Here is a 23926-nt window from a genome sequence, read left to right as displayed (position 1 = left end):
ATGATCAGCCATGATCATATTGAATGGCGGTGCAGGCTCGAAGGGCCGAATGGCCTACTCCTGCACCTAATTTATATGTTTCTATGTCTTTGGAGTGTGGGAGAAAAGCCACGCAGGTCACATGAAGAACGTGCAAACTCCGTACAGACAGCATTCGTGGTCAGCATCGAACCCACGGAAAATCCCATGTCCACGCTCGCAAAGGGAGAAAGGGATCATTCCGGAGTCTGCCAATTTAAAATGGAGATTGAGATCCATGGATTTGGATTGGAGGAACAGCAACTCCTATTTCACTTGGGCAGCTTACAACCCAGCGGTATGAACATTGACTTTTCTAACTTCAAGAAACCCTTGCTTTCCCACTCTCTCCATCCCTCTGACCAGGTTGACTGGCCTTCTGATTACATTTTGCTTTTGTATGCTTCGTTGTCACCTTCCCCGAACTAACAATGATCTATTCTACATTTTCCTTGAGCTTCATCCCCTTTGATGTCTCCTTTACACACCATACCCTTCCATATCTCTGTGCCTACCTCTCCCCTGACTCTCATTCTGAAGGGAATTCTCTGCTTTCGGTGGAGGCAGGTTCTCTGGATACTTTCAAGAGAGAGCTAGATAGGGCTCTTAAAAATAGCGGAGTCAGAGGATATGAGGAGAAGGCAGGAATAGGGTACTGATTGGGGATGATCAGCCATGATCACATTGAATGGCGATGCTGACTCGAAAGGACCGAATGGGCCTACTCCTGCACCTATTGTCTATTGTATCAACCTGAAATGTCACTCATTCCTTCTCTCCAGAGATGCTGCCTGTCCCGCTGAGTTACTCCAGCATTTTGTGTCTATCTCTAGTTGATGGTAGGATGGTTCTGTTGCCTGATAACAACTGGGAAGAAACTGTCCCTGAATCTGGAGGTGTGCGTTTTCACACTTCTGTACCTTTTGCCTGATGGGAGAGGGGTGAAGAGGGAGTGGCCGGGGTGCGACTCGTCCTTGATGATGCTGCTGGCCTTGCCGAGGGAGCGTGCAGAGTAAAATAAGGTATCCACAATGGAAATCAGGATTCGTCAGATGCACCTAGGTCAAGGAACTGCAGATGCTGGTTAATACAGAAAAGGATATAAAGTGCTGGAGTAACTCAGCAGGTCAGGCAGCACCTCTGGAAAAATATGGATGAGTGACGTTTCGGGTCGAGACCCTTATTCAGAATCTATGTTCTCCAGAGATGCTGCCTGGCTTGCTGTTGGGTCCTTTTGTCCATCAGATCCATTTGCATGTTTGCACGTTCTCCCTGAGACCGCATGGGTTCCCTCCTGGTGCTCTGGTTTCCTCCCATGTGCTAAAGATGTGTTGGTTTGCAGGTTAATTGGCCCCTGTAAATTGTCCCCGGTGTGTAGGGAGTGGATGCGAAAGTGGGATAGCACAGAACTAGTGTGAACGTGTCTCGACCCGAAACGTCACCTTTTCCTTCCCTCCATAGATGGGCAGAAGGGCCTGTTTCTTTCAATTCATCTAATTTAATTAATGTCACGTGTACTGAGGTACAGCGAAAAGCTTTGTTGTGCCCCTGTCCCACTTAGGAAACTGACTTGACAGTGTCGGGAGACTTTGCGCCCACCCAAGGTTTCCGTGCGGTTCCCGGAGGTTGCAGGTGGTTGCCTGAGGTTGCAGAGTAGTGGAAGCAGGTCTCGACCCGAAACGTCTGGGAACCGCACGGAAACCTTGGATGGGGCCTCAAAGTCTCCAGAGAGATAGATAGATGCCTTTTTATCGTCCTTCAGATTTTCCAGTCTGCAACGAAATGCCAGCAGTCCCACTTATAAAACCAATACAATAAAACAACAATAAACACACATTAACATCCACCACAGTGAGTCCACCCAGCATCTCCTCACTGTGATGGAGGCAAAAGTCTTAGATCGCAGTCTCTTCAAAAACCTCCGGGAACGGCACGGAAACCTTGTGTGAGGCACAAAGTCTCCAGAGGTTTCCGTTCAGGTTTCCTAAGTGGGACAGGGGCATTAAACGCTGAGTTACTCCAGCACTTTGTGTCTATCTTCGGTGTAAACCAGCATCTGCACTTCCTTCCTACACATGATTGCGTTCAAGATATGAAGACACACGATAAAGGGAACGAGGTTTCCTGGAACGTTAAGTCCAGTGAAGTCCGATTAAAGATAGTCAAGGCAATTCAATCACGGTACTGAAGAATAAAAGAGAAATACTACTTACAACCAGGGGCCCTCTGTTGTTTTCACGGTACTTATTCTGAAAGAAGATGTAGACCACGGTGGCAGCCAGTGAGTACAGGAACGCAAAGACAGCAATGGTCACAAAGAACTCCGCGGATGAGGAATAGTCTCCTGCCAGAAAAAGCCTCTCCTGCTTCTTCTCCTCACAAGTAGGGGCATCGAAGTACACTTGGTGCAACCTGTAAGTAGATGCGGCGACATTAGCAGAACGAGACTTCGCATTTCTGAGCATGGTTTTCTTTATAATGATGGGGTTTTTTTCCTGTAGAAAACAAGTTTTTCTTATCCGGAGATGTGTTATTGTCACATGGTGAAAGGAAGTACCCTTGGAAAGGAGATGAGGAGGAACTTCTTTAGTCAGAGGGCGGTGAATCAGTGGAATTCACTGCCACAGACGGCTGTGGAGGGCAAGGCATTGGGTATTTTTAAGGTGGAGATTAACAGGTTCTTAGTTTAGTTTAGTTTAGTTACAGATACAGCATGGAAGCAGGACATTTGGCCAACTGAGTCCACGCCGACCAGCGATCCCCGCACACTAACACTATCCTACACACACTAGGGACAATTTACAATTTTACCAAGCCAGTTAACCTACAAACCTGTTTAAGATTTTAGGATTTTAGAATTTAGGAGATTGAGAGGGGATCTGCTTACAATGGGTTGGACAGGCTGGAAGGAAGATTGCTCCCGAAGGTAGTCCAAAAACAGCTTAAGGAGAAGGGGGAAATCTCAGCGGGTGGTGAATCTCTGGAACATAGTCGAGGCCAGTTCATTGGCTATATTTAAGAGGGAGTTAGATGTGGCCCTTGTGGCAACGTTTCGGGAAAATCGAAGGTAGACTGAAAAAAGCAAAGTTTCGGCCTGAAACGTTGCCTATTTCCTTCGCTCCATAGATGCTGCCTCACCCGCTGAGTTTCTCCAGTATTTTTGTCAACCTACAAACCTGTACGTCTTTGGAGTGAGGGAGGAAACTGGAGCAGCCAGAGAAAACCCACGCAAGTCATGCGGAGAGTGTACAAACTCCGTTTAGACAGCACCCGTAGTCAGGATCAAACTCGGGTCTCTGGCGCGATTGATTGGCAGATGGGTGGACAGAGGAGCAGACAAAAGGGCTGGAGATGAAAAGCTGTTCCAATCTGGGGAGCAGCTAGAAAAACAGCGCCGTGCAGGAAAATAGTCTCTAAACTTTGATGGTCCTCACCTCCCAACAGCAACGTTTTCGGGTTAATTGACTTGGTAAAATCCCCTCTCATCCTTCTAAACTCCAGAGTATACAAATACTTACTTTTAATTTAGTTGGGAAAAATACTTTTCAGGAGAATTTTGTGCTCATTCGGCTTGGAGTAGTGATGACACTGACTGGATGGTTTTATAACAGAAAATTCGACCAAGTTCGGGCTTACGTAGGTAGGAAGGCTACAAAATAACATTTCTTCTGAGGGCACAAGATTATGAAATCATAATTCTAGCCCAAAGACTTGCCTTCTTGCAAACCTGCTCTTTGGAGTTTTTATCTCCAGAAATCTCTGCCTAACATCAAAGCAGAAAAGATAGTGAATGACAAAAATGCTGGAGAAACTCAGCGGGTGCAGCAGCATCTATGGAGCAAAGGAAATAGGCAACGTTTCGGGCCGAAACCCTTGGGTTTCGGCCCGAAACGTTGCCTATTTCCTTCGCTCCATAGATGCTGCTGCACCCAAGTGAGTATCTCCAGCATTTATGTGTACCTTCGATTTTCCAGCATCTGCAGTTCCTTCTTAAACATAAAAATATAGTGAATGAGTTCATTCTTTCTATTGTTGTGGATGCATATTTAACTTATCAATGTTTTTGGTTCTAAGGACCATGACCTTCTTAACATGAGTATTGGGTTTACTAGTGAATTGAAATGTTGCTTGTTTACAGGCCATTATGCTGCTGACAGTAAGAATTTGATCGTTCCATTGTAAGTACATATGACAATCCATCTACACCTCACGCTGCCTCAGCAAGGCCACCAACATAATCAAGGATGAGTCTCACTCCGGTCACTCCCTCTTCTCCCCTCTCCCATCAGGCAAGAGGTACAGAAGTGTGAAAACGCACACCTCCAGATTCAGGGACAGTTTCTTACCAGCTGAACTGTCCTCTCACCAACTAGAGACCAGTCCTGAACTACGGTGGGCACAAAATCCTGGAGTAACTCAGCGGGTGAGGCAGCATCTCTAGAGAGAAGGAATGGGCAGCGTTTTGGGTCAAGAACCTTCTTCAGTCTTGAACTACCATCTTTTTCATTGGAGATTCTTTACTAGAATTCATCTTGCATTAAACGTTAATCCCTTTACAACTTGATTGTAATCATGTATAGTCTTTCTGCTGGATGGCACACAACAAAACAGTTTTTCACTGTTCCTCAGTACACGTGACAATAAACTGAACTAAACTAAAATATGTTGTATGGTAAATCTTTCATGGCAAATAGTGACTTTACGAAATATGCTCTTCAGAAGGAACTGCAGATGCTGGAAAATCGAAGGTAGACCAAAATGCTGGAGAAACTCAGCGGGTGAGGCAGCATCTATGGAGTGAAGGAAACCCTTCTTCAGACAAAATATGTGTTTACTTATTTATATCCCACTGCTGAGCTAGTTCCCTCTCATATATACCTGCATAGACCGGCACATAATCGACTCGTGCCAAAGAATAATTCATTCTCAGTTGCTGCCAGATTTCTATCTCAAATTGCCATATTTTGTTTCCAATTATTAAGTAGCACTTTCTTGTATACTCATTTATTTATTCATTTTACTTCCACTATTCATCATGATTTGTATTAAGATAAAGTGGCAACATAAATAGTAGGCTTTTTGTCTTCTTTTAGATAAAAGCTCGGCACTGACAAAAATTTATTCGAGGTTAATATTTTATATTCCAGGTCAGTGCTAACCATTCAAAACTGTAAATCATTGTTAGTTCAGATCACTGCTGCAAGATTGGCCTAGCTAGGAAGAGGATACAATTGTAGAATATTGTTTGAATTATTAAGACACAGGTCATACTCTGAAGATAGAATGTGGAGGAAGGAACTGCAGATGCTGGTTTACACTGAAGATAGACACAAAAGGCAACATCTCCAGAGAGAAGGAATGGGTGACTTTTAGGGTCGAGAGCCTTCTTCAATCTGAAACGTCACCCATTCCTTCTCTCCAGAGATGCTGCCTGACCCGCTGAGTTACTCCAGGTTTTTGTGTCTATCTTCGGTTTAAACCAGCATCAGTATTCCCTCCTACACAACAGCTTCTTTCCATCTTTTGAACATACCACTCATATGTAAGGGATGAATTCTCAATCTTCCAACCTACCTCAATGTGGTCCTTGCATTTTTTTTTTTAATTACCTGCACTTTCTTTGTAGCTGTAATACTATAATCTGCATCCTATTTCTTTTCCCTCTCTTCCACTATCTTGATGTACTGATGTTTAGTATGATTGGCCTGGACAGCAGCAAACAAAGTGTTTCACGGTATGTCAGTGTACCTAACATTAATAAACCCATAATAGACCAAACTAGTAAACAAGTGGCGAGATATACTAGTGCTGCAGTAACTCAGTAGGTTAGCCAGCTGCCTCCCTGCCCCTCTCGACCCAAAACATCACCCATTCCTCCCCACAGATGCTGCCTGTCTCGCTGAGTTACTCCAGCATTTTGTGTCTATCTTCAGTTTAAACCAACACCTGCATTTACTTCCCACAAGAAAGGTTAGTCAGCATCTCTGGATAAAAAGGATTGGTGCCATTTTGGGTCTGGACCCTCCTTCAGACTGATTGTGGGGGTTTGGGAAGGGGGGGGGCATTCTTGACATTCAGACTGATGAAGGTTCTCGAGTCGAGACGTCTCCTATTCCTTCACTCCATGCGTGCTGCCTCACCTGCTGCGTTTTTCCAGCATTTTTGTCTACCTTCGATTTAAAGCAATGGATAGTTTCTAGGGCAGTAGGAAAATCATTTTATGAAAGGGCCAAGTGAATTGCGAAATGTTTGATGTGAATCGCATTCAGAAATCTGTCATGTATTGTGTACCGTTAGCTGGTAATTAACTTGTTGCTTCTATTTTTACTGAGGTTCATTGTCATGTCTCCAGGCTGTGACATCTCACAAGCAGCAACAGAATGGAATAAAGGTTGATTTCAGAGCATATAGGTCGTGCCAGACAGACACCAGTGGCACTGACACAACACAGCCTGACAGCATCTTCAGTCTGGGGACCATCATGGTACGGAAACAGAGAAACATAGAAAAATAGGTGCAGGAGTAGGCCATTCGGCCCTACGAGCCAGCACCGCCATTCAATGTGATCATGGCTGATCATCTAAAATCAGTACCCCGTTCCTGCTTTTTCCCCCCATATCCCTTGATTCCTTTAGCCCTAAGAGGAAATGTGGAAAGATTATGTAAATCCCAAAACTGAAATGTAAATAACCTTCATGAAACTATCATCCAATGGCACAGCTGGTGGAGCCGCTGCCTCACGGTGCTGGAGTTCCGAGTTCGACCTTGACCTCGGCTGCTGTCTGTGTGGAGTTTGCACGTTTTCCCTGTGGCTGCGTGGGTTTCCTCCGAGTGCTCTGGTTTAGTTTAGTTCAGTTTAGTTTAGAGACACAGCGCGTGAACAGGCCCTTCGGCCCACCCAGTCTGCCGTCGAGTACGTGGGAAGGGACAGGTTGACCAGGGAGTTACGGAGGGAACGGTCTCTGCGGAAAGCAGAAAAGGGGTGGAGATGGGAAGATGTTGCCAGTAGAGGGTTCGCGATGGAGGTGGGAAAAATATCGGAGGATTATGTGTTGTATGCGACGGCTGATGGGGTGGAAGGTGGGGACAAGGGGGGGGACTCTGTCCCTGTTATGGATGGGAGGGAGAGGGGGAGCAAGAACGGAGCTGCGGGATATCGAGGAGACCCTGGTGACAGCCTCATCTACAATGGAAGCGGGATACCCGTTCCCTAAAGAATGAGAACATCTCCGATGACCTGGTATGGAACACCTCCTCTTGGGCGCAGATGTGGCATAGACAGAGGAATTGGGAGTAGGGGGTGGAGTCTCTACGGGAAGCAGGGTGGGAAGAAGTGTGGTTAAGATAGCTGTGGAAGTCAGTGGGTTTATTGTGAAGTGAAGAAGAATTTTGGCCCGAAACGTTGCCTATTTCCTTCGCTCCATAGATGCTGCTGCACCTGCTGAGTTTCTCCAGCTTTTTTGTGTACCAACGGGTTTATAATAGCTGTCAGTTCCATCGAGGGCACAGCTCCAAGCTGCCTATTAGATGGTTGGCCACCCAATATGTCTACAGTCTCCAACCCTGGTCTCTTGTGCAGGAAGGAACTGCAGATGCTGATTTAAACTGTAGACAGACACAAAATGTCCGCAAATTCTCCCTGTGGGGTGCTCCGGTTTCCTCCCACACAATAAAAACGTGTGGGTTTGTAGGTCAATTGGCCTCTGTAAAAAAAATATAATAATTGCCCAATAAGTGTGTAGGGCGGGGATGAGAAAGTGGGATAAAATGGAACTAGTGTGAGCAGGTGATCGATGGTCAGTGTGGATTTAATGGGTCGAAGGGCCTGTTTCCATGCTGTATCTCTCAACTAAACATCTGACATGCCTGAACTCAATTTGTCTTAATAGCGGAACTCACTAAATATACAAATCCATCTAGATATCAATTTCTCTTTACACCAAACGGATTGAATTCTTTAGTTGTTGACAGTAATAGTGTGAGTAGTGTGTTCTGGACCTTATCTGGATTACAGCCAGCATATAAATGCCATGTAAAGATGATATAACTTAGATAATTGCAAGCATTCTTAATCACCACGTACTATGTTGAACATCACTCACAGCAAGGCTAGGGACAAAGGCCTGGTAGTTGCCATGGTTACAGCCACCAGAAGACAAACCCATCGTAAAACCAACACAGAGCAAATAAATGTAAACTGATTTAATAACTGATTTATATACACTCATTTACATGATGCATTTCTCATTAGTATGAAAGGCAAACAGCAACTATTAGTCGCAATACTTCCAGCGTGTGGATCGGCCTTGGGACTTGTTCAGGGCGGGAGTCAGGGGTTACGGGAAGAAGGCAGGAGAATGGGGCTGGGAGGGAAAGATAGATCAGCCATGATTGAATGGCCGGGTAGACCTCATGGGTTGAAAGGCTCAATTCTGCTCCTATAGAAACATAGAAAATAGGTGCAGGAGTAGGCCATTCAGCCCTTGGAGCCAGCAGCGCCGTTCAATATGATCATGGCGGGTCCCTGGTGGGAGACCGCTTTTCGGAGTCATTTAAACCCCGCAACGGCGACTTCTCCAGCCGGAATCGCGGGGTTTAAATGACTCAGAGCGGGGCCTAACATCGCCCCGCGCAGCTTAAACAGCCACGGGGCTTACCATCGCCCACCGGGGGCTTTAACATCGGGAGCCCCAGTCGTCTCGATGCTGCAGTTGGACTGCTGGACCGCGGGAGAAGAACAAAGTGAAGAGATAAGACTTTTGCCTTCCATCACAATGATCAATCTGAAGAAGGGTTTCGGCCCGAAACGTCGCCTATTTCCTTCGCTCCATAGATGCTGCTGCACCCGCTGAGTTTCTCCAGCAATTTTGTGTACCTTCGATCTTCCAGCATCTGCAGTTCCTTCTTGAACACAGTGAGGAGGTGCTGGAGATTCACTGTGATGGAAGGCAAAATTGTGTAAATTGTGTTAAGTGTGTGTCTTGTTTTTTTTTTTGTAATGTCATGACTGCAGGAATGAAAATTCGTTCAAACCTTGTCTGCTTCAATGACCATAAAAGGCATTCTATTCTAATTTGTGGCCGAGTTACTGTTACCGATTAATCAATTCCAATTTTCACAAGGGTGGATCATTCTGTCGCTGCCAAGTTCAACTTTGAAGGGTTGTTTTTAAATATAAGATTAGGATCCTACGATTCACAGGGGACTCTGTTAGATCTTTTAGAGGGCAGCTGCATAATATTCCACTATTTTCGCCATATCCGAACATTTTTACTGATGGTAGAGCTGAGGAGTCATGAAGAGTTTATAAAGAGGAGATCAAAGGAGAGTTTGGAGTTTAGAGATACTGTGTGGAAATAGGCCCTTCAGCCCATCAACTCCGAGCTTGACCATCGATCACCTTTACGCTCTGTCACTCCCTGTACATCAGGGGCAATTAACCCACAAACCTGCAGGTTTTTGGAGTGTGGGGTGAAACCGGAGCACCTGGAGACAACCCACACTGTCACAGGGAGAAGGCACAAACTCCGTACAGACAGCACCCATAGTCGGGATCAAACCCGGGTCTCAGGCAGCAACTCTACCGCTGCGCCATCGTGCATGAAACATTTTATGGAAATACGCCACTGGACGCTAGTAATGGCACAATTTACAAGATTAGGTTTAAGAATAACCAATGTGCCTATCCAAAACCCTCACGAATACCACTATCATATCTACCTCCACCACCACCCCTGGTAGCACGTTCCAGGTACCCACTACCCTCTGTGTTAAAAAAAACATGCTCCGCACATCTCCTTAAAACTTTGCCCCTCTCACCCTGAAGCGATGCCCTCTAGTCATTGACACTTCCAACCTGGGGAAAATGTTTCTGACTGAACGTGACCTGAATATTGACCTTCCAATACACAGGAGCAGTAGGCTTGCCCGTGCCAGGAGATCTTATTTATTTGGCAGTCCAGTCGTTGGAGCAGAGCTAACCTCGTCATTCCATAAACACACTGGGCAGAATCCAGGCACCGGCCCTCAAGCCCTACGTCTGGGATGAGGTGAAAGTCAAATGTGATTCAACGTGACTTCCCACTGTGCCATTGGGCCCTTCATTGGAGCCAGCATCTACAAGCTGATGTGGGCCCGGTCTGGCCCCAATTGGCTGAGTAAGATTAACAGTTTCGAATGGAAAAGGTGAAGGTGAGTAAGTGTTTGAAATAGACAATAGGTGCAGGAGGAGGCCATTCGGCCCTTCGAGCCAGCACCGCCATTCTATGTGATCATGGCTGATCATCCCTAATCAGTACCCCGTTGCTGCCTTCTCCCCATATCCCCTGACTCCACTATCTATAAGAGCCCTATCTAGCTCTCTCTTGAAAACATCCAAAGAACCAGCCTCCACCGCCCTCTGAGGCAGAGAATTCCACAGACTCACAACTCTCTGTGAGAAAAAGTGTTTCCTCGTCTCCGTTCTAAATGGCTTACCCCTTATTCTTAAACTGTGGCCCCTGGTTCTGGACTCCCCCAACATCGGGAACATGTTTTCTGCCTCTAGCGTGTCCAAACCCTTAACGATCTTATATGTTTCAATAAGATCCCCAATCATCCTTCTAAACTCCAGAGTAAACAAGCCCAGCCGCTCCATTCTCTCAGCATATGACAGTCCCGCCATCCCGGGCGCTGTCTGTACGGAGTTTGTACGTTCTCCCCGTGATCTGCGTGGGTTTTCTCAAAGATCTTCGGTTTCCACACACACACCAAAGACGTATAGGTTTGGAGGCTAATTGGCTTGTTATAAGTGTAAATTGTCCCTAGTGTGTTAGTGTGCGGGGATCGCTGGTCGGTGCGGACTCGGTGGGCCGAAGGGCCTGTTTCCACGCTGTATCACTAAACTGCAACGTGCAAACTCCACACAGACAGTGCCCAGGGTCAGGATCGAACCAGGTGGTCTGGCGCTGTGAGGCAGCAGCTCTACCAGCTGTATCATTGTGCCACCCATATGTCTGACCGATGCAAGATTAAATAATTTCTACAATGCATCGTGAGACTCAACATAGTAAGAATTGATGGTAAAAAACATACCTGAAAGGATATGAAAATCCTATCTCGATGTTGAGGTTACTTTCCGATTTGTTGGCACAGTCCACACTGACTTTCAGTGCCCCCGAGTATCCACCACATGTTGCAAATGCAAAGATTGCAAAAATCTGCCGGGAGAAAGGAAAAGACATTTCACCTAATGTGGCAAGTTGATGTGATATTTCAACCATTACAGCAGAATGAAATGCTCTTAGTCAAGAGCTGCCAGCCCTGGTTTGTTCTCGCCTTTTATATTTCTCCCCCACCTCTGCGTTCAGTCTGAAGAAGGATTCCGACCCAAAACGCCCCCTATTCATTTTCTCCAGAGATGCTGCCTGACCCGTTGAGTTACTCCAGACTTTGTTTCTATCTTCGGTATATTTCCTTCCAGAGTGTTTTATTATCATCTAAACCAACGATAGTGGAACTGATTAAAAATACTCTTTGTGACAAACGCATTCTTGGACAGTAAATCATTCTTTACCATCTCAGCTCTTCAAGGATTTAAAATATTTTTAAAGGAAATTAGAGAAAAAGCGTATTTAAATTGCAACTTGATTTCGCTAGTTCATGACAGATTTTGATTATATTCATTTGATTTTCGTCATCATTGACAGCCACTTTGGTAGTGGGTGCAATCTTGCAGCAGAGTGAACATGATGCCACTGTAGCATCGCCTGCGGTAGCAATGACCCCCGAGAAAATGGCTAACATTCCACTTGTCTTTTTCATTTTGATACGGTGGCGCAGCGGTAGAGCTGCTGCCTTACAGCGCCAGAGACCCGGGTTCGACCCCGGCTACGGGTGCTGTCTATACGGAGTTTGTACGCTTTCCCCGTGACCTGCATGGGTTTTCTCCAAGATCTTCGGTTTCCTCCCACACCAAAGACGTACAGGTTTGTAGGTTAATTGACTTGGTGTAAATGTAGACAATAGACGCTAGGCACTAGGTGCAGGAGTAGGCCATTCAGCCCTTCGAGCCAGCACTGCCATTCAATGAGATCATGGCTGATCATCCACAATCAGTATCCCGTTCCTGCCTTCTCCCCATATCCCCCGACTACGCTATCTTTAAGAGCCCCATCTAATTGTTCCTAGTGTAAAATTGTCCCTAGTGTGTGTAGGATAGTGTTAGGATAGTGCGGGGATCACTGGTCAGTGTGGACCCGATGGGCCGAAAGGCCTGTTTTCCTCGCTGTATCTCAAAACTAAACAAAATTAGGGAAGCCATCAAGGCATCTGGGGTGCATGTTTGCATGCTTCTCCCAGTGCCTCGAATGAAGAAGGCTTTCAGAGCTTAGGGCTTTGGTAAATTCCTAATTCCTCAAGAAAGCAATATGATACGATTTGATCTTTATTTACCCCAGGAGGGATATCATTCTGCCAAGAGTCACGAAACACAACAAGGTACATGGAACATGAAATTAAAGGGATGAGTGGAAAGGCTTGGGGGTGGGGGGTGTGAGGGTGGGGGAGGGGAGTCAGTCTACCCCACGACAGAAGGGGGAGGAGTTGTACAGTTTGATAGCCACAGGGAAGAAGGATCTCCTGTGGCGTTCTGTGCTGCATCTTGGTGGGACCAGTCTGTTGCTGAAGGTGCTCCTCAGGTTGACCAGTGTGTCATGGAGGGGGTGAGCTGTATTGTCCAGGATGCTCCGCAGTTTGAGGAGCATCCTCCCCTCCAAGACCAACCTCCCATGAATCCAACTCCACACCCAGGACGGAGCCAGCCTTCCTGATGAGCTTGTTAATCCTGTTTGTGCAATGTTCACACCAATTTTAGTCAGGCATGGTCTACTTATCAATAGAAGATGACTCTCAAAAGTTAGCGTGCTTATTACCACAGTTGATAACATTCTACACATGAGAAGCAATCCTCTCTAATGTACCATCTTTACAGCTAATGTGGTATAAAAAAACCCACAAGATATATATATATGTAAAAATACCAAATTATCTTATGGGAATATAATATTATATATTCCCAAGCAAACTGTGATAGAAGATGTTCTTCCATAAAATGGTTACTGTTAAGAGATTTCAAATAAGAAACAACTCAAAAATATCTCCACAAATTGCACCACAAAGTTAATTGTTATCATTGTTGACAACATAATTTGCTGTAGCATAACATCTTTATGACGATTGTTGGTGGCTGATCTAAGAGACATTTAAAAGACATCCCATGGCCTGCTAGAATATAGAGAAATAGGCTCAAAATGCTGGAGTAACTTAGAGGGTCAGGCAGCATCTCTGGAGAAAATGGATTGGTGACGTTTCGGGTTGGGTCTGAACTAGTCTCCCGACCTGAAACGTCACTTATCCATTTTCTCCAGAGATGGTGCCTGACGCGCAGAGTTACTCCAGCATTTTGTGGCTGTCCTTGGTATAAACCAGCATCTGCGGTTCCTTGTCAAAGAGGACTCTCTCGAACATCTACAGGTGGACAGTAGAGAGCATGCTGACCGGTTGCATCGTGGCTTGGTTCGGCAACCTGAGCGTCCAGGAGCGGAAAAGGATGCAGAAAGTTGTGACCACTGCCCAGTCCATCATCGGCTCTGACCTACCCGCCATCGAGGGGATCTATCGCAGTCGCTGCCTCAAAAAGGCAGCCAACATCATCAAGGGCCCGCACCATCCTGGCCACCCACCCGTCTCTCCGCTACCATCGGGCAGAAGGTACTGGAGCCTGAAATCTGTTACATCCAGGTTCAGGAACAGCTTGTTCCCCACAGCCATCAGGCCATTAAACTTGCCAACAAACAGACTCTGAACTGTCACAGACATTTGCGCTTTATCTGCTTATTTATGCGTATATCGAACTGAACTGTTCTGTATTTTTGCTTACAATATTTTGTCGTGGTGCGGCAAGCAAGAATTTCATTGTCCTCTCTGGAACACATGGCAATAAACTCTCTTGACTTGACGTGACTTATCATTACACTCGAGGCCAGAGAGAGGACTGGCAAGCACAGGATAATACATCCATGAACTGGCAGGAAACGAGGAGAATATCAAGACCCATCTCAATACACACCCTGGTGCACAAAAATGCTGGAGAAACTCAGCGGGTGCAGCAGCATCTATGGAGCGAAGGAAATAGGCAACGTTTCGGACCGAAAACCAAGAATCGAAGGTACACAATAATGCTGGAGAAACTCAGCGGGTGCAACAGCATCTATGGAGCGAAGGAAATAGGCAATGTTTCGGACCGAAAACCAAGAATCGAAGGTACACAATAATGCTGGAGAAACTCAGCGGGTGCAGCAGCATCTATGGAGCGAAGGAAATAGGCAACGTTTCGGGCCGAAACCCAAGGGTTTCGGCCCGAAACGTTGCCTATTTCCATCGCTCCATAGATGCTGCTGCACCCGCTGAGTTTCTCCAGCATTATTGTGTACCTTCGATTTTCCAGCATCTGCAGTTCCTTCTTAAACTCAATACACACCAGGTTCACCGAGTGAAGGGAAGGTTTTCTAACCAACACATACTCCAGTTGCTTGCTTGCAAACGTTGTAGGCCAATATATGGTGCCTCCTTTATTTGAGGAAGCCCTACCCTTCCGACAAACCCCCAGAAACACTTATTTCTTGCCTCATCTCCCCGAGAAAACAAATGAACATTGTTATTTGGGAGGACAACATTCATTACTTGTCTCATGCAGCAGTGAGCTGCTAATTGACTGATTGACTGCCATCTGTTGCAACCTGGAATGACTAGGAGGCAGCGAAATTCAAGGCCACCGTCACCTCCAAAGCCACCAGCAATGAAGTATATGTACACTCCTACAGTGAAGTATATTTCATAATCATAATCATAATTATACTTTATTAGCCAAGTATGTTTTGCAACATAGAAACATAGAAAATAGGTGCAGGAGTAGGCCATTCGGCCCTTCGAGCCTGCACCGCCATTCAATATGATCATGGCTGATCATCCAACTCAGTATCCCGTACCTGCCTTCTCTCCATACCCCCTGATCCCTTTAGCCACAAGGGCCACATCTAACTCCCTCTTAAATATAGCCAATGAACTGGCCTCAACTACCCTCTGTGGCAGAGAGTTCCAGAGATTCACCACTCTCTGTGTGAAAAATGTTTTTATCATCTCGGTCTTAAAAGATTTCCCCCTTATCCTTAAGCTGTGACCCCTTGTCCTGGACTTCCCCAACATCGGGAACAATCTTCCTGCATTTAGCCTGTCCAACCCCTTAAGAATTTTGTAAGTTTCTATAAGATCCCCCCTCAGTCTTCTGAATTCTAGCGAGCAACATACGAGGAATTTCATTTGCCATACAGTCATACCAATAAAAAGCAACAGAACACACACAATACATTTTTAACATGAACATCCACCACAGTGACTCTTCTTTGTCCTCCAGCAGTCGGGGACCTCTAACCTTCTGTTGACGGGACGATCTTACTCCCGTAGCGGGAGGCGGGCCTCCTCATTGGGGTGATCAAGCTCCTGCATTGGGAGGGGGGGGGAATCTCAGCTCCCCTCTGCCAGTCGATCTACCGCGGGTCGGGGCTGGTCGAACATCGTGCGACTTTTGGAACCTCCCAACGTCGGTCTCGACCCGAGACTGCGAGCTCCTTGATGTTAAAGTCCGCAGGCCACGGTTGGAGCGTCGATCCCGAGCAAGGAATCGGCTCCGATGGTAAGTCCACGCCCCCGCGATGCGGCTCAAAGTCAGTCGCGAGCAAGGCCGCCAGCTCCACGATGTTAGGCCGCAGAGCGACCGGAGATACGATCAGGAAAACAATCGCATCTCTAGCAAGGTAAGGGATTGAAATAAGGCTTCCACCGACCCCTCATAAAACAAACCAGGGAACATTAATCACATACTGTTAAAACTGTCACAGTCTGCCCTCTCCTCATTCTCATCCACTTCACCTCCCCGTACTTTTCCACCAGTCCCTCCTTCTCCTCACCTGCCTGCCTGCCATTCCCCTCTCATCAGCCCAACTCTCCTCACCTGTTGCACTCAGTTGCCTCTGATCACCAATTAACCCGGTATATAGACTCTCCTCACCGTGCACACAGTGCCAGATTGTTCTCAGCATTCATGCAAGACTCTCCAGCGATTTCCCGACTGCCTCCACGGATTCGAACCTGCCTGCCCCTGACCATTCCGTCCTGTCGTCTTCCCGGATATCACCTCAGCCTTCTGTCCCCGACCACGGCCTTCGTCCCGTACCTCCTGGTTTCTGTCTGCCTCTCTCCTGGGCTGTTTGGTGTATCCCTGCAACGGCTCCTCGACTTCCTGCCTGGTTTCGACTCTCCTTTCGTCTGTCCCTCGCTGGTTTGTTTGCATCGTGTGTTGGATCTCCTGGTTACCGGACCTTCCGCTACCCCAACTACGTCTCCTGCCTGCCCGCCCCTCTTCGGAACCCTCGCTCAATCCTGAGCCTCTGTGTGAGTACGGTGTACCCATTCCTTTGTTACTACTCTGTGCTGCCATTGGGTCTTAGCTATACCCGTTACAAAAACACACTAAAAATAGCAAAAAAGATACAAAAAGAACAGAGAGACTGTGGACGAGGTTGCCATGGAAGTACCACCTGGTATGTACACTCCACACTCCAACAGTGAAGTATATGTACACTCCAAAAATGAAGTCTACATGCGCATTCCAACAATTAAGTGTATATGTACTCTACAACAATGATGTGTACATTCACGGCCTTGCTGGAGAGTACATATACTCTAATAATGAAGTATCCATGTCTACTCTAACCTTGAAGTGTATAAGTATAAAAAAAGTATTAAAAACTGACAAAAAATATTGGACCAGGCACCATCTCTGGAGAACATGAATAGTTGATGTTTCGGGTCGGGACACTTCTTCAGCCAATTCACCAGAGATCCATGTCCTTGGGAGAGGTTGACTGAGTTACTACAGCACTTGGCACTCTACACATTTTTCAGTCAGACATCGACATCCCATATCCACATGCTGGAGATATCTTCCTGGATTTTACCCACAGCCCCAATACTCTCCAGATTTTAAGACCCTTCCTTGGAGCAAGTGTTTGATCACTATTGCTCACCTCATTTCCCCTGTGCTTCTGCAAAAGCACCTTCCCAGTTTCAGTTTAGTTTATTGTCACGTGTACCGAGGTACAGTGAAAAGCTTTTGTTGCGTGCTAACCAGTCGGCGGGAAGGGCTATTCACGATTACCATCGAGCCATTCACAGTGTACAGATACACGATCAGAGAATAACATATAGTGCAAAGTAAAGCCAGCAAAGTCCGATCAAAAATGACAAATCCAATGCCCGCAGGTCTAGGTAGTTCAGAGCCTATTTGGAGGTTGTAGTGTTTACTAGCCTGATGGCTGTGGGGAAGAAGCTGTTCCTGAACCTGGACATTACAGCTTTCAGGCTCCTGCACTGTACCTTCGCCCCGATGGCAGGGGTGAGATGAGTGCATGGCCAGGGTGGAGTGGGTCTCTGATGATGCCGGCTGCCTTTTTGAGGCATCGACTCCTGTAGATCCCTTCCAAGGAGGGGGGGTCAGTAACCATGATGGTAATCAGCCTGAAGAAGGGTCCCGACCCGAACCGTCGTCCATCCATTCCCTCTGCAGATGCTGCCTGCCCTTCTGCTCTTTGTGTTTTGCTCAATGTCCCATGTTATGTATATTAAGCACCAAGCAAAAAAGTATGTAAAAGGAACTGCAGATGCTGGTTTACACCAAAAATAGACGCAAAATGCTGGAGTAAATGGGTCAGGCAGCGTCTCTGGAGAACTTGGATAGATAATGTTTCTGGTCAGGACCCTTCAGACTATGTTTAAGAAGGAACTGCAGATGCTGGAGAATCGAAGGTACACAAAAAAGCTGGAGAAACTCAGCGGGTGCAGCAGCATCTATGGAGCGAAGGAAATAGGCAATGTTTCGGGCCGAAACCCTTCTTCAGACGGATTGGGGGGGGGGGGGGGGGGGGGGGGAAGAAATTATGGAAGCCATTTAAGCGTACTAAGAAAGTACTGGTTTATATTATATGCAATATTTAAGAGCCACATTGGGGAAAAAAAAGCTCTGAATATCCCAACCACGCTGCTGTAAATTGGAATTTATGTAACTCAGCAGCTAATTCTGAGCGTTTAAGAAGGAACTGCAGATGCTGGAAAATCGAAGGTACACAAAAAAGCTGGAGTAACTCAGCGGGTGCAGCAGCATCTATGGAGACTTGTCACCCTTCATACGGCAAATCAAGAGGCAGCTGCTTGGCTAAAGGACTTTGCATTCGCTAACTAAAATATGGAGCGATGGAAATAGGCAACGTTTCGGGCCGAAACCCTTCCAGGGTTTCGGCCCGAAACGTTGCCTATTTCCTTCGCTCCATAGATGCTGCTGCACCCACTGAGTTTCTCCAGCTTTTTTGTGTACCAGCTAATTCTGAGCGTTTTTTTCTTGTGACTCGGTGCAGGGAGGAAGATGACCATACCACAGGGACCAGTCAGAAGTGACAACTCAATTGAGAGCCATCGTGTTTCTACATCTCGCAGGTTAAATTGAACGCAATCAATCAGAGAAGGATTGAAAAATATAAACCCAGGAAAAGGCACGTCAATCAAATGGCAAAGGAAAGGAAAGATGTATTAAAATAGTGTGCCTGATAACTCAATGTAAGCAGTTCTGGATTTCTACCATCAGATGTTATCAAATCAGCTGCGCGTCTAATATTTAATGCTTTCATTACCGGAACAGTTTCTGTTTTTTTTTAAATCAAGAGTCAAGTCAAGTCAAGTCAAGTTTATTTGTCACATACACATACGAGATGTGCAGCTCCTCTGCATAATATATAGGAAATAATGTTGTGAAAATGACTAGCTTGCTAAAAAAATTCATTTATACAGGACAAAGAAACTGTTACATTTTATCAAATTAAATCGAGTAATGAATGTTGTACAGAAACGCGCAGTGTTCCTATTCCCTGGCAGAGCTGTGATTGTGTTGAAAAATGTATCGCAACTAACCCCATCCATCGATCTCAATCCCAATAAATAAGTAATAATTTGTGGTTCTGCAGAGTTTATGATAGGCTCAATCAAGAGGTTGTCTGCCCAAGATTCGCAAGAAATTGCAGAGTTATGGATGTAGCCCAGTCCGTCACACACGTTAAACTTCCCACCATTGACTCCGTCTGCACCTCACGGATTCAGATTCAGATTCAGATTCAGATTCAGATTCAGATTCAATTTTAATTGTCATTGTCAGTGTACAGTACAGAGACAACGAAATGCATTAACAACGAAATGCATTTCGTCACGCTGCCTCGGGAGAAGCAGCCAACATAACCGAGGGCCTTTTTCACTCCGTCATTCCCCTGCTCCCCTCAGGCAGAAGGTACAGAAGCTTGAAAGTGTACACCAGACCCTGGAACATCTCTCTCTCTCTCTCTGTCTCGCCGTTATCAGGCTTCTGAATGGTCCTTCCATAAACTAGGATTTAGTCCCAATCTTCCATTTTAACTTAATTCATACATGGAACGTTTTCTCTGCAACAGTTACGCTCCCATGCTGGAAAATGTATAATCTGCACTCTGGTATGTTTTATCTTTGCTCTACCTGTTGTACTTGAGTATGGGGGGAAAAAACATAAAGTACTGGAGTAATTCAGTCAGGCGGCATCAATTCTGTAGGACATGGATAGCTGACATTTCAGGTCGGCACCCTTCTTCACATACAATATTTGTATTGCCTTATTATTAATATTGATTATATATATATATAATATCCGATTTGTTTGGTTAGCACCTGAACAAACATATTTTTCCCTGTATCTTCATTCACGTGATGTTAATTAAGCAATACCTGGCGGTTTGAATTACCCCTGTAGTATCTTTAAGGATTTTCTAAAGAGGAAAGGTCGGATAAATCAATAATTGTGAGGGGCTGAGAAGGTCAAAGTGAATCATAAGATTCACCATCGGGATAGTAGAGAGTGAAATGGAAATGATACCGTGCTTGGAGACGTGTGGGGAGGGTGACAACAAGAAGGTGAGATGAGTTGTACAGTTGTAGAGTTGTACAGAGCCCTAGTGAGACCACAACTGGAGTATTGGGTGCAGTTTTGGTCCCCTAATTTGAGGAAGGACATTCTTGCTATTGAGGGAGTGCAGCGTAGGTTTACAAGGTTAATTCCCGGGATGGCGGGACTGTCATATGCTGAGAGAATGGAGCGGCTGGGCTTGTGCACTCTGGAGTTTAGAAGGATGAGAGGAGATTAATTGAAACGTATAAGATTGTTAAGGGCTTGGACACGCTAGAGGCAGGAAACATGTTCCCGATGTTAGGGGAGTCCAGAACCAGGGGTCACAGTTGAAGAATAAGGAGTAAGCCATTTAGAACGGAGACGAGGAAACACTTTTTCTCACAGAGAGTGGTGAGTCTGTGGAATTCTCTGCCTCAGGGGGCGGTGGAGGCCGGTTCTCTGGATGCTTTCAAGAGGGAGCTAGATAGGGCTCTTAAAAATAGCGGGGATATGTCAGGGGATATGGGGAGAAGGCAGGAACGGGGTACTGATTGGGGATGATCAGCCATGATCACATTGAATGGCGGTGCTGGCTCGAAGGGCCAAATGGCCTACTCCTGCACCTATTGTCTATTGTCTATTGAGTGGTGTTCGGAGCTTGGAATGGGATAGATGAGGGATGATATAGAATGAAAGGGGCAAAGTTTAAAGGAGATGTGCAGGGCTATTTTTCTTTACACTAAGGGGTGGTGGTGGAGGCAGATAGGAGCGTGGTGTTTGGTTTGGATACAGTTCCATCCAAGACCACAGGAAATTGCAGAGAATTGTGGACGCAGCCCAGACCATCACACCAACCAACCTCCCTTCCGTTGACTCCATTTATACCTCAGCAAGGCCAGCAACATCATCAAGGACAAGTCGCACCCCTGCCACTCCCTCTTCTCCCCTCTCCCATCAGGCAAAAGGTACAGAAGTGTGAAAACGCACACCTCCAGATTCAGGGACAGTTTCTTACCGGCTGTTATCAGGCAATGCAGGAAGATTGTTCCCGATGTTAGGGAAGTCCAGGACAAGGGGTCACAGCTTAAGGATAAGGGGGAAATCCTTTAAAACCGAGATGAGAAGAACATTTTTCACACAGAGAGTGGTGAATCTCTGGAACTCTCTGCCACAGAGGGTAGTTGAGGCCAGTTCATTGGCTATATTTAAGAGGGAGTTAGATGTGGCCCTTGTGGCTAAGGGGATCAGGGGGTATGGAGAGAAGGCAGGTACGGGATACTGAGTTGGATGATCAGCCATGATCATATTGAATGGCGGTGCAGGCTCGAAGGGCCGAATGGCCTACTCCTGCACCTAATTTCTATGTTTCTATGTTTTCTAACTAAATCAACTTACCACAAACAGAGAGCAGTCATGATCCATCATCTACCTACCTCATTGGTGACCTTCGGACTATCCTTTAAGAAAGAACTGCAGATGCTGGAACAATCAAAGGTAGACAAGAATGCTGGAGAAACTCAGCGGGTGAGGTTGCATCTAAGTAGTCTTTCCTGGTGCAGCAGAGGTTCACCTGCACCTCCTCCAACCTCATCTATTGCATCCGCTGCTCTAGGTGTCAGCTGCTCTACATCGGTGAAACCAAGCGCAGGCTTGGCGATCGCTTTGCCCAACACCTCCGCTCAGTTCGCAATAACCAACCTGATCTCCCGGTGGCTCAGCACTTCAACTCCCCCTCCCATTCCGAATCCGATCTTTCTGTCCTGGGCCTCCTCCATGGCCAGAGTGAGTCCCACTGTAAATTGGAGGAGCAGCATCTCATATTTCGCTTGGGCGGATTACACCCCAGCGGTATGAACATTGACTTCTCCAATTTCAGGTAGCCCTTGCTTTCTCCTTCTTTCCCCTCCCCTTCCCAGCTCTCCCACAGCCCACTGTCTCCACCTCTTCCTTTTTCTTCTTCCTGCCCCCTCCATCCTCATCAGTCTGAAGAAGGGTCCCAACCCGAAACGTCACCCATTCCTTCGCTCCATAGATGCTGCCTCACCTGCTGAGTATCTCCAGCATTTCGGACTATCCTTGATTGGACTTTGCTGGCTTTACCTTGCACTCAACTTTATTCCCTTATCATGTGTCTATACACTGTGAATGGCTCGATTGTAATCATGTATTGTCTTTCCACTGAGTGGATAGCACGCAACAAAAACTTTTCACTCTACCTCGGATAAATTAGGTAGGCAGGTGGATATGCAGGAAATGGAGGCATATTGATCATGCAGGTGGAGGAGGTTAGTTTAACCTGGCATCATGTACAGCATAGACATTGTGGGCTGAAGGGCCTGTTCCTGTGCTGTACTCTTCTGTGTTCCACATGTTCTAACACCAGTTTGACAGCAATAGGAATGGTAAAGATTGGCAGTTTCCTTGTGGGTTGTTTTGATGAACAAGCTCAGTGCGTGCGGCAAAGGCATCATTGCAAGAATGACAAGAAAAACGGTGTATCATAGTCTGCTCTCGGTCTCTGTCCCTCTCTCTCTGCCCTCACCCTCTACCCCCCCCTCTCTAGACACACCTGCGAGTTGAGGGCTATGCATCAGTGTATAGGGCGGGGACGTGGTAAAAGGAGCTAATTAATGATATTAATATAATATCAAGGGGGGTGGTTAGTGTGTGTGTGTGACACCGCAGGCTGCACCCCCCCCCTCCCCCCCCCCGCTGCAACCACGTGTTGAGGGGACGGGACCCAACGGGTCCCACTTGGTCTAGTTTTGCAATAAAACTACACGTGTGGCACGGTGGCGCAGCGGTAGACTTGCTGCTTTACAGCATTTCCAGCGCCAGAGAGCTGGGTTCAATCCTGACTAAGGGTGCTGTCTGTGCGGAGTTTGTACGTTCTCCCTGTGACCTGCGTGGGTTTTCTCTGAGATCTTCGGTTTCCTCCCACACTCCAAAGGCGTCAAGTCAAGTTTTATTCGTCAGTGAAATGAGTTTGTACAGGTTTGTAGGCTAATTGGCCTGGTATAAATGTAAACATGTCCCTTGTGTAGGATAGTGTTAATGTGCAGGGATCGCTGGTCGGCGCGGACATGGTGGGCCGAAGGGCCTGTTTCCGTGCTGTATCTCTAAACTAAACACACAGTGTACTATCACAACGTTTAAGAAACATTTAGACAGGTTGTGTTTAGGAAAGAATTGCAGATGCTGGAAAAATCGAAGGTCGACAAAAAAGCTGGAGAAACTCAGCGGGTGAAGGTATAGGCGACGTGTTGGGTCGAGACCCTTCTTCAGACTGATTTAGACAGGTCGGGTAGGTTTATTGGAACGTGGGCCAAATGCAGGCTGGTGGAACTAATGTTGGTCAGCTTGTGCAAGTTGGGCCGAAGGGCCTGTTTCCATGCTGTATAACTCTATAACAAAGCCAAATCATGCTCAGTGTTCACTATGACGTGGCAACAAATAGGCAAAACAGCTCCACGTCATTTCTATAAATGAAATTGGAATTAAACGCTAATCATTTTCCCAATCTGCTATTCAAGATTTTAATAAATAAAATGTATTACATCATTTATGTTGTCTAAAGACTAAATTTGATTATTTTACTTCGGATCATCGATCTTCATCTCTAGTATAATGCATGAGTTGCTCAAGTTATGATCCTAGTGATAAAAATCATTGTGGTTAATTACTGTGTCTTCAAAGTACAGTCATTACTCAAATGATTTCAAATAAAGTTTGAACGCAGCACATTAATGCATAGTTTTATTTCCATTTCCATATAGTCACGCCCAGCACACCAAAACATCTATATTGATTTAGAGATACAGAGTGGAAACAGGCCCTTCGGCCCACCGAGACATT

The 23926-nt window shown here is 46.2% G+C and overlaps 1 protein-coding gene across 2 annotated transcripts in view; it reads right to left on the bottom strand.

The window, feature by feature from the left end:
* synpra (synaptoporin a) overlaps positions 1-23926 on the bottom strand; it is a 163246-nt gene that overhangs the window by 26153 nt on the left and 113167 nt on the right. For both annotated transcript variants that reach the window (XM_055647596.1, XM_055647597.1), the window contains 2 exons: positions 11092-11216; positions 2232-2430 (listed from right to left, as the gene is read on the bottom strand). In XM_055647596.1, coding sequence (XP_055503571.1) covers positions 2232-2430; positions 11092-11216 — 324 coding nt within the window. The remainder of the gene's footprint in view (positions 1-2231; positions 2431-11091; positions 11217-23926) is intronic.

This window comes from Leucoraja erinacea, chromosome 16, assembly GCF_028641065.1.
Source record: "Leucoraja erinacea ecotype New England chromosome 16, Leri_hhj_1, whole genome shotgun sequence".
NCBI classification, from domain to species: Eukaryota; Metazoa; Chordata; class Chondrichthyes; order Rajiformes; family Rajidae; genus Leucoraja; species Leucoraja erinaceus.
The sequence above is the reverse complement of the archived record's forward strand: the minus strand, read 5'-3'. Positions and strand labels throughout refer to the sequence as shown.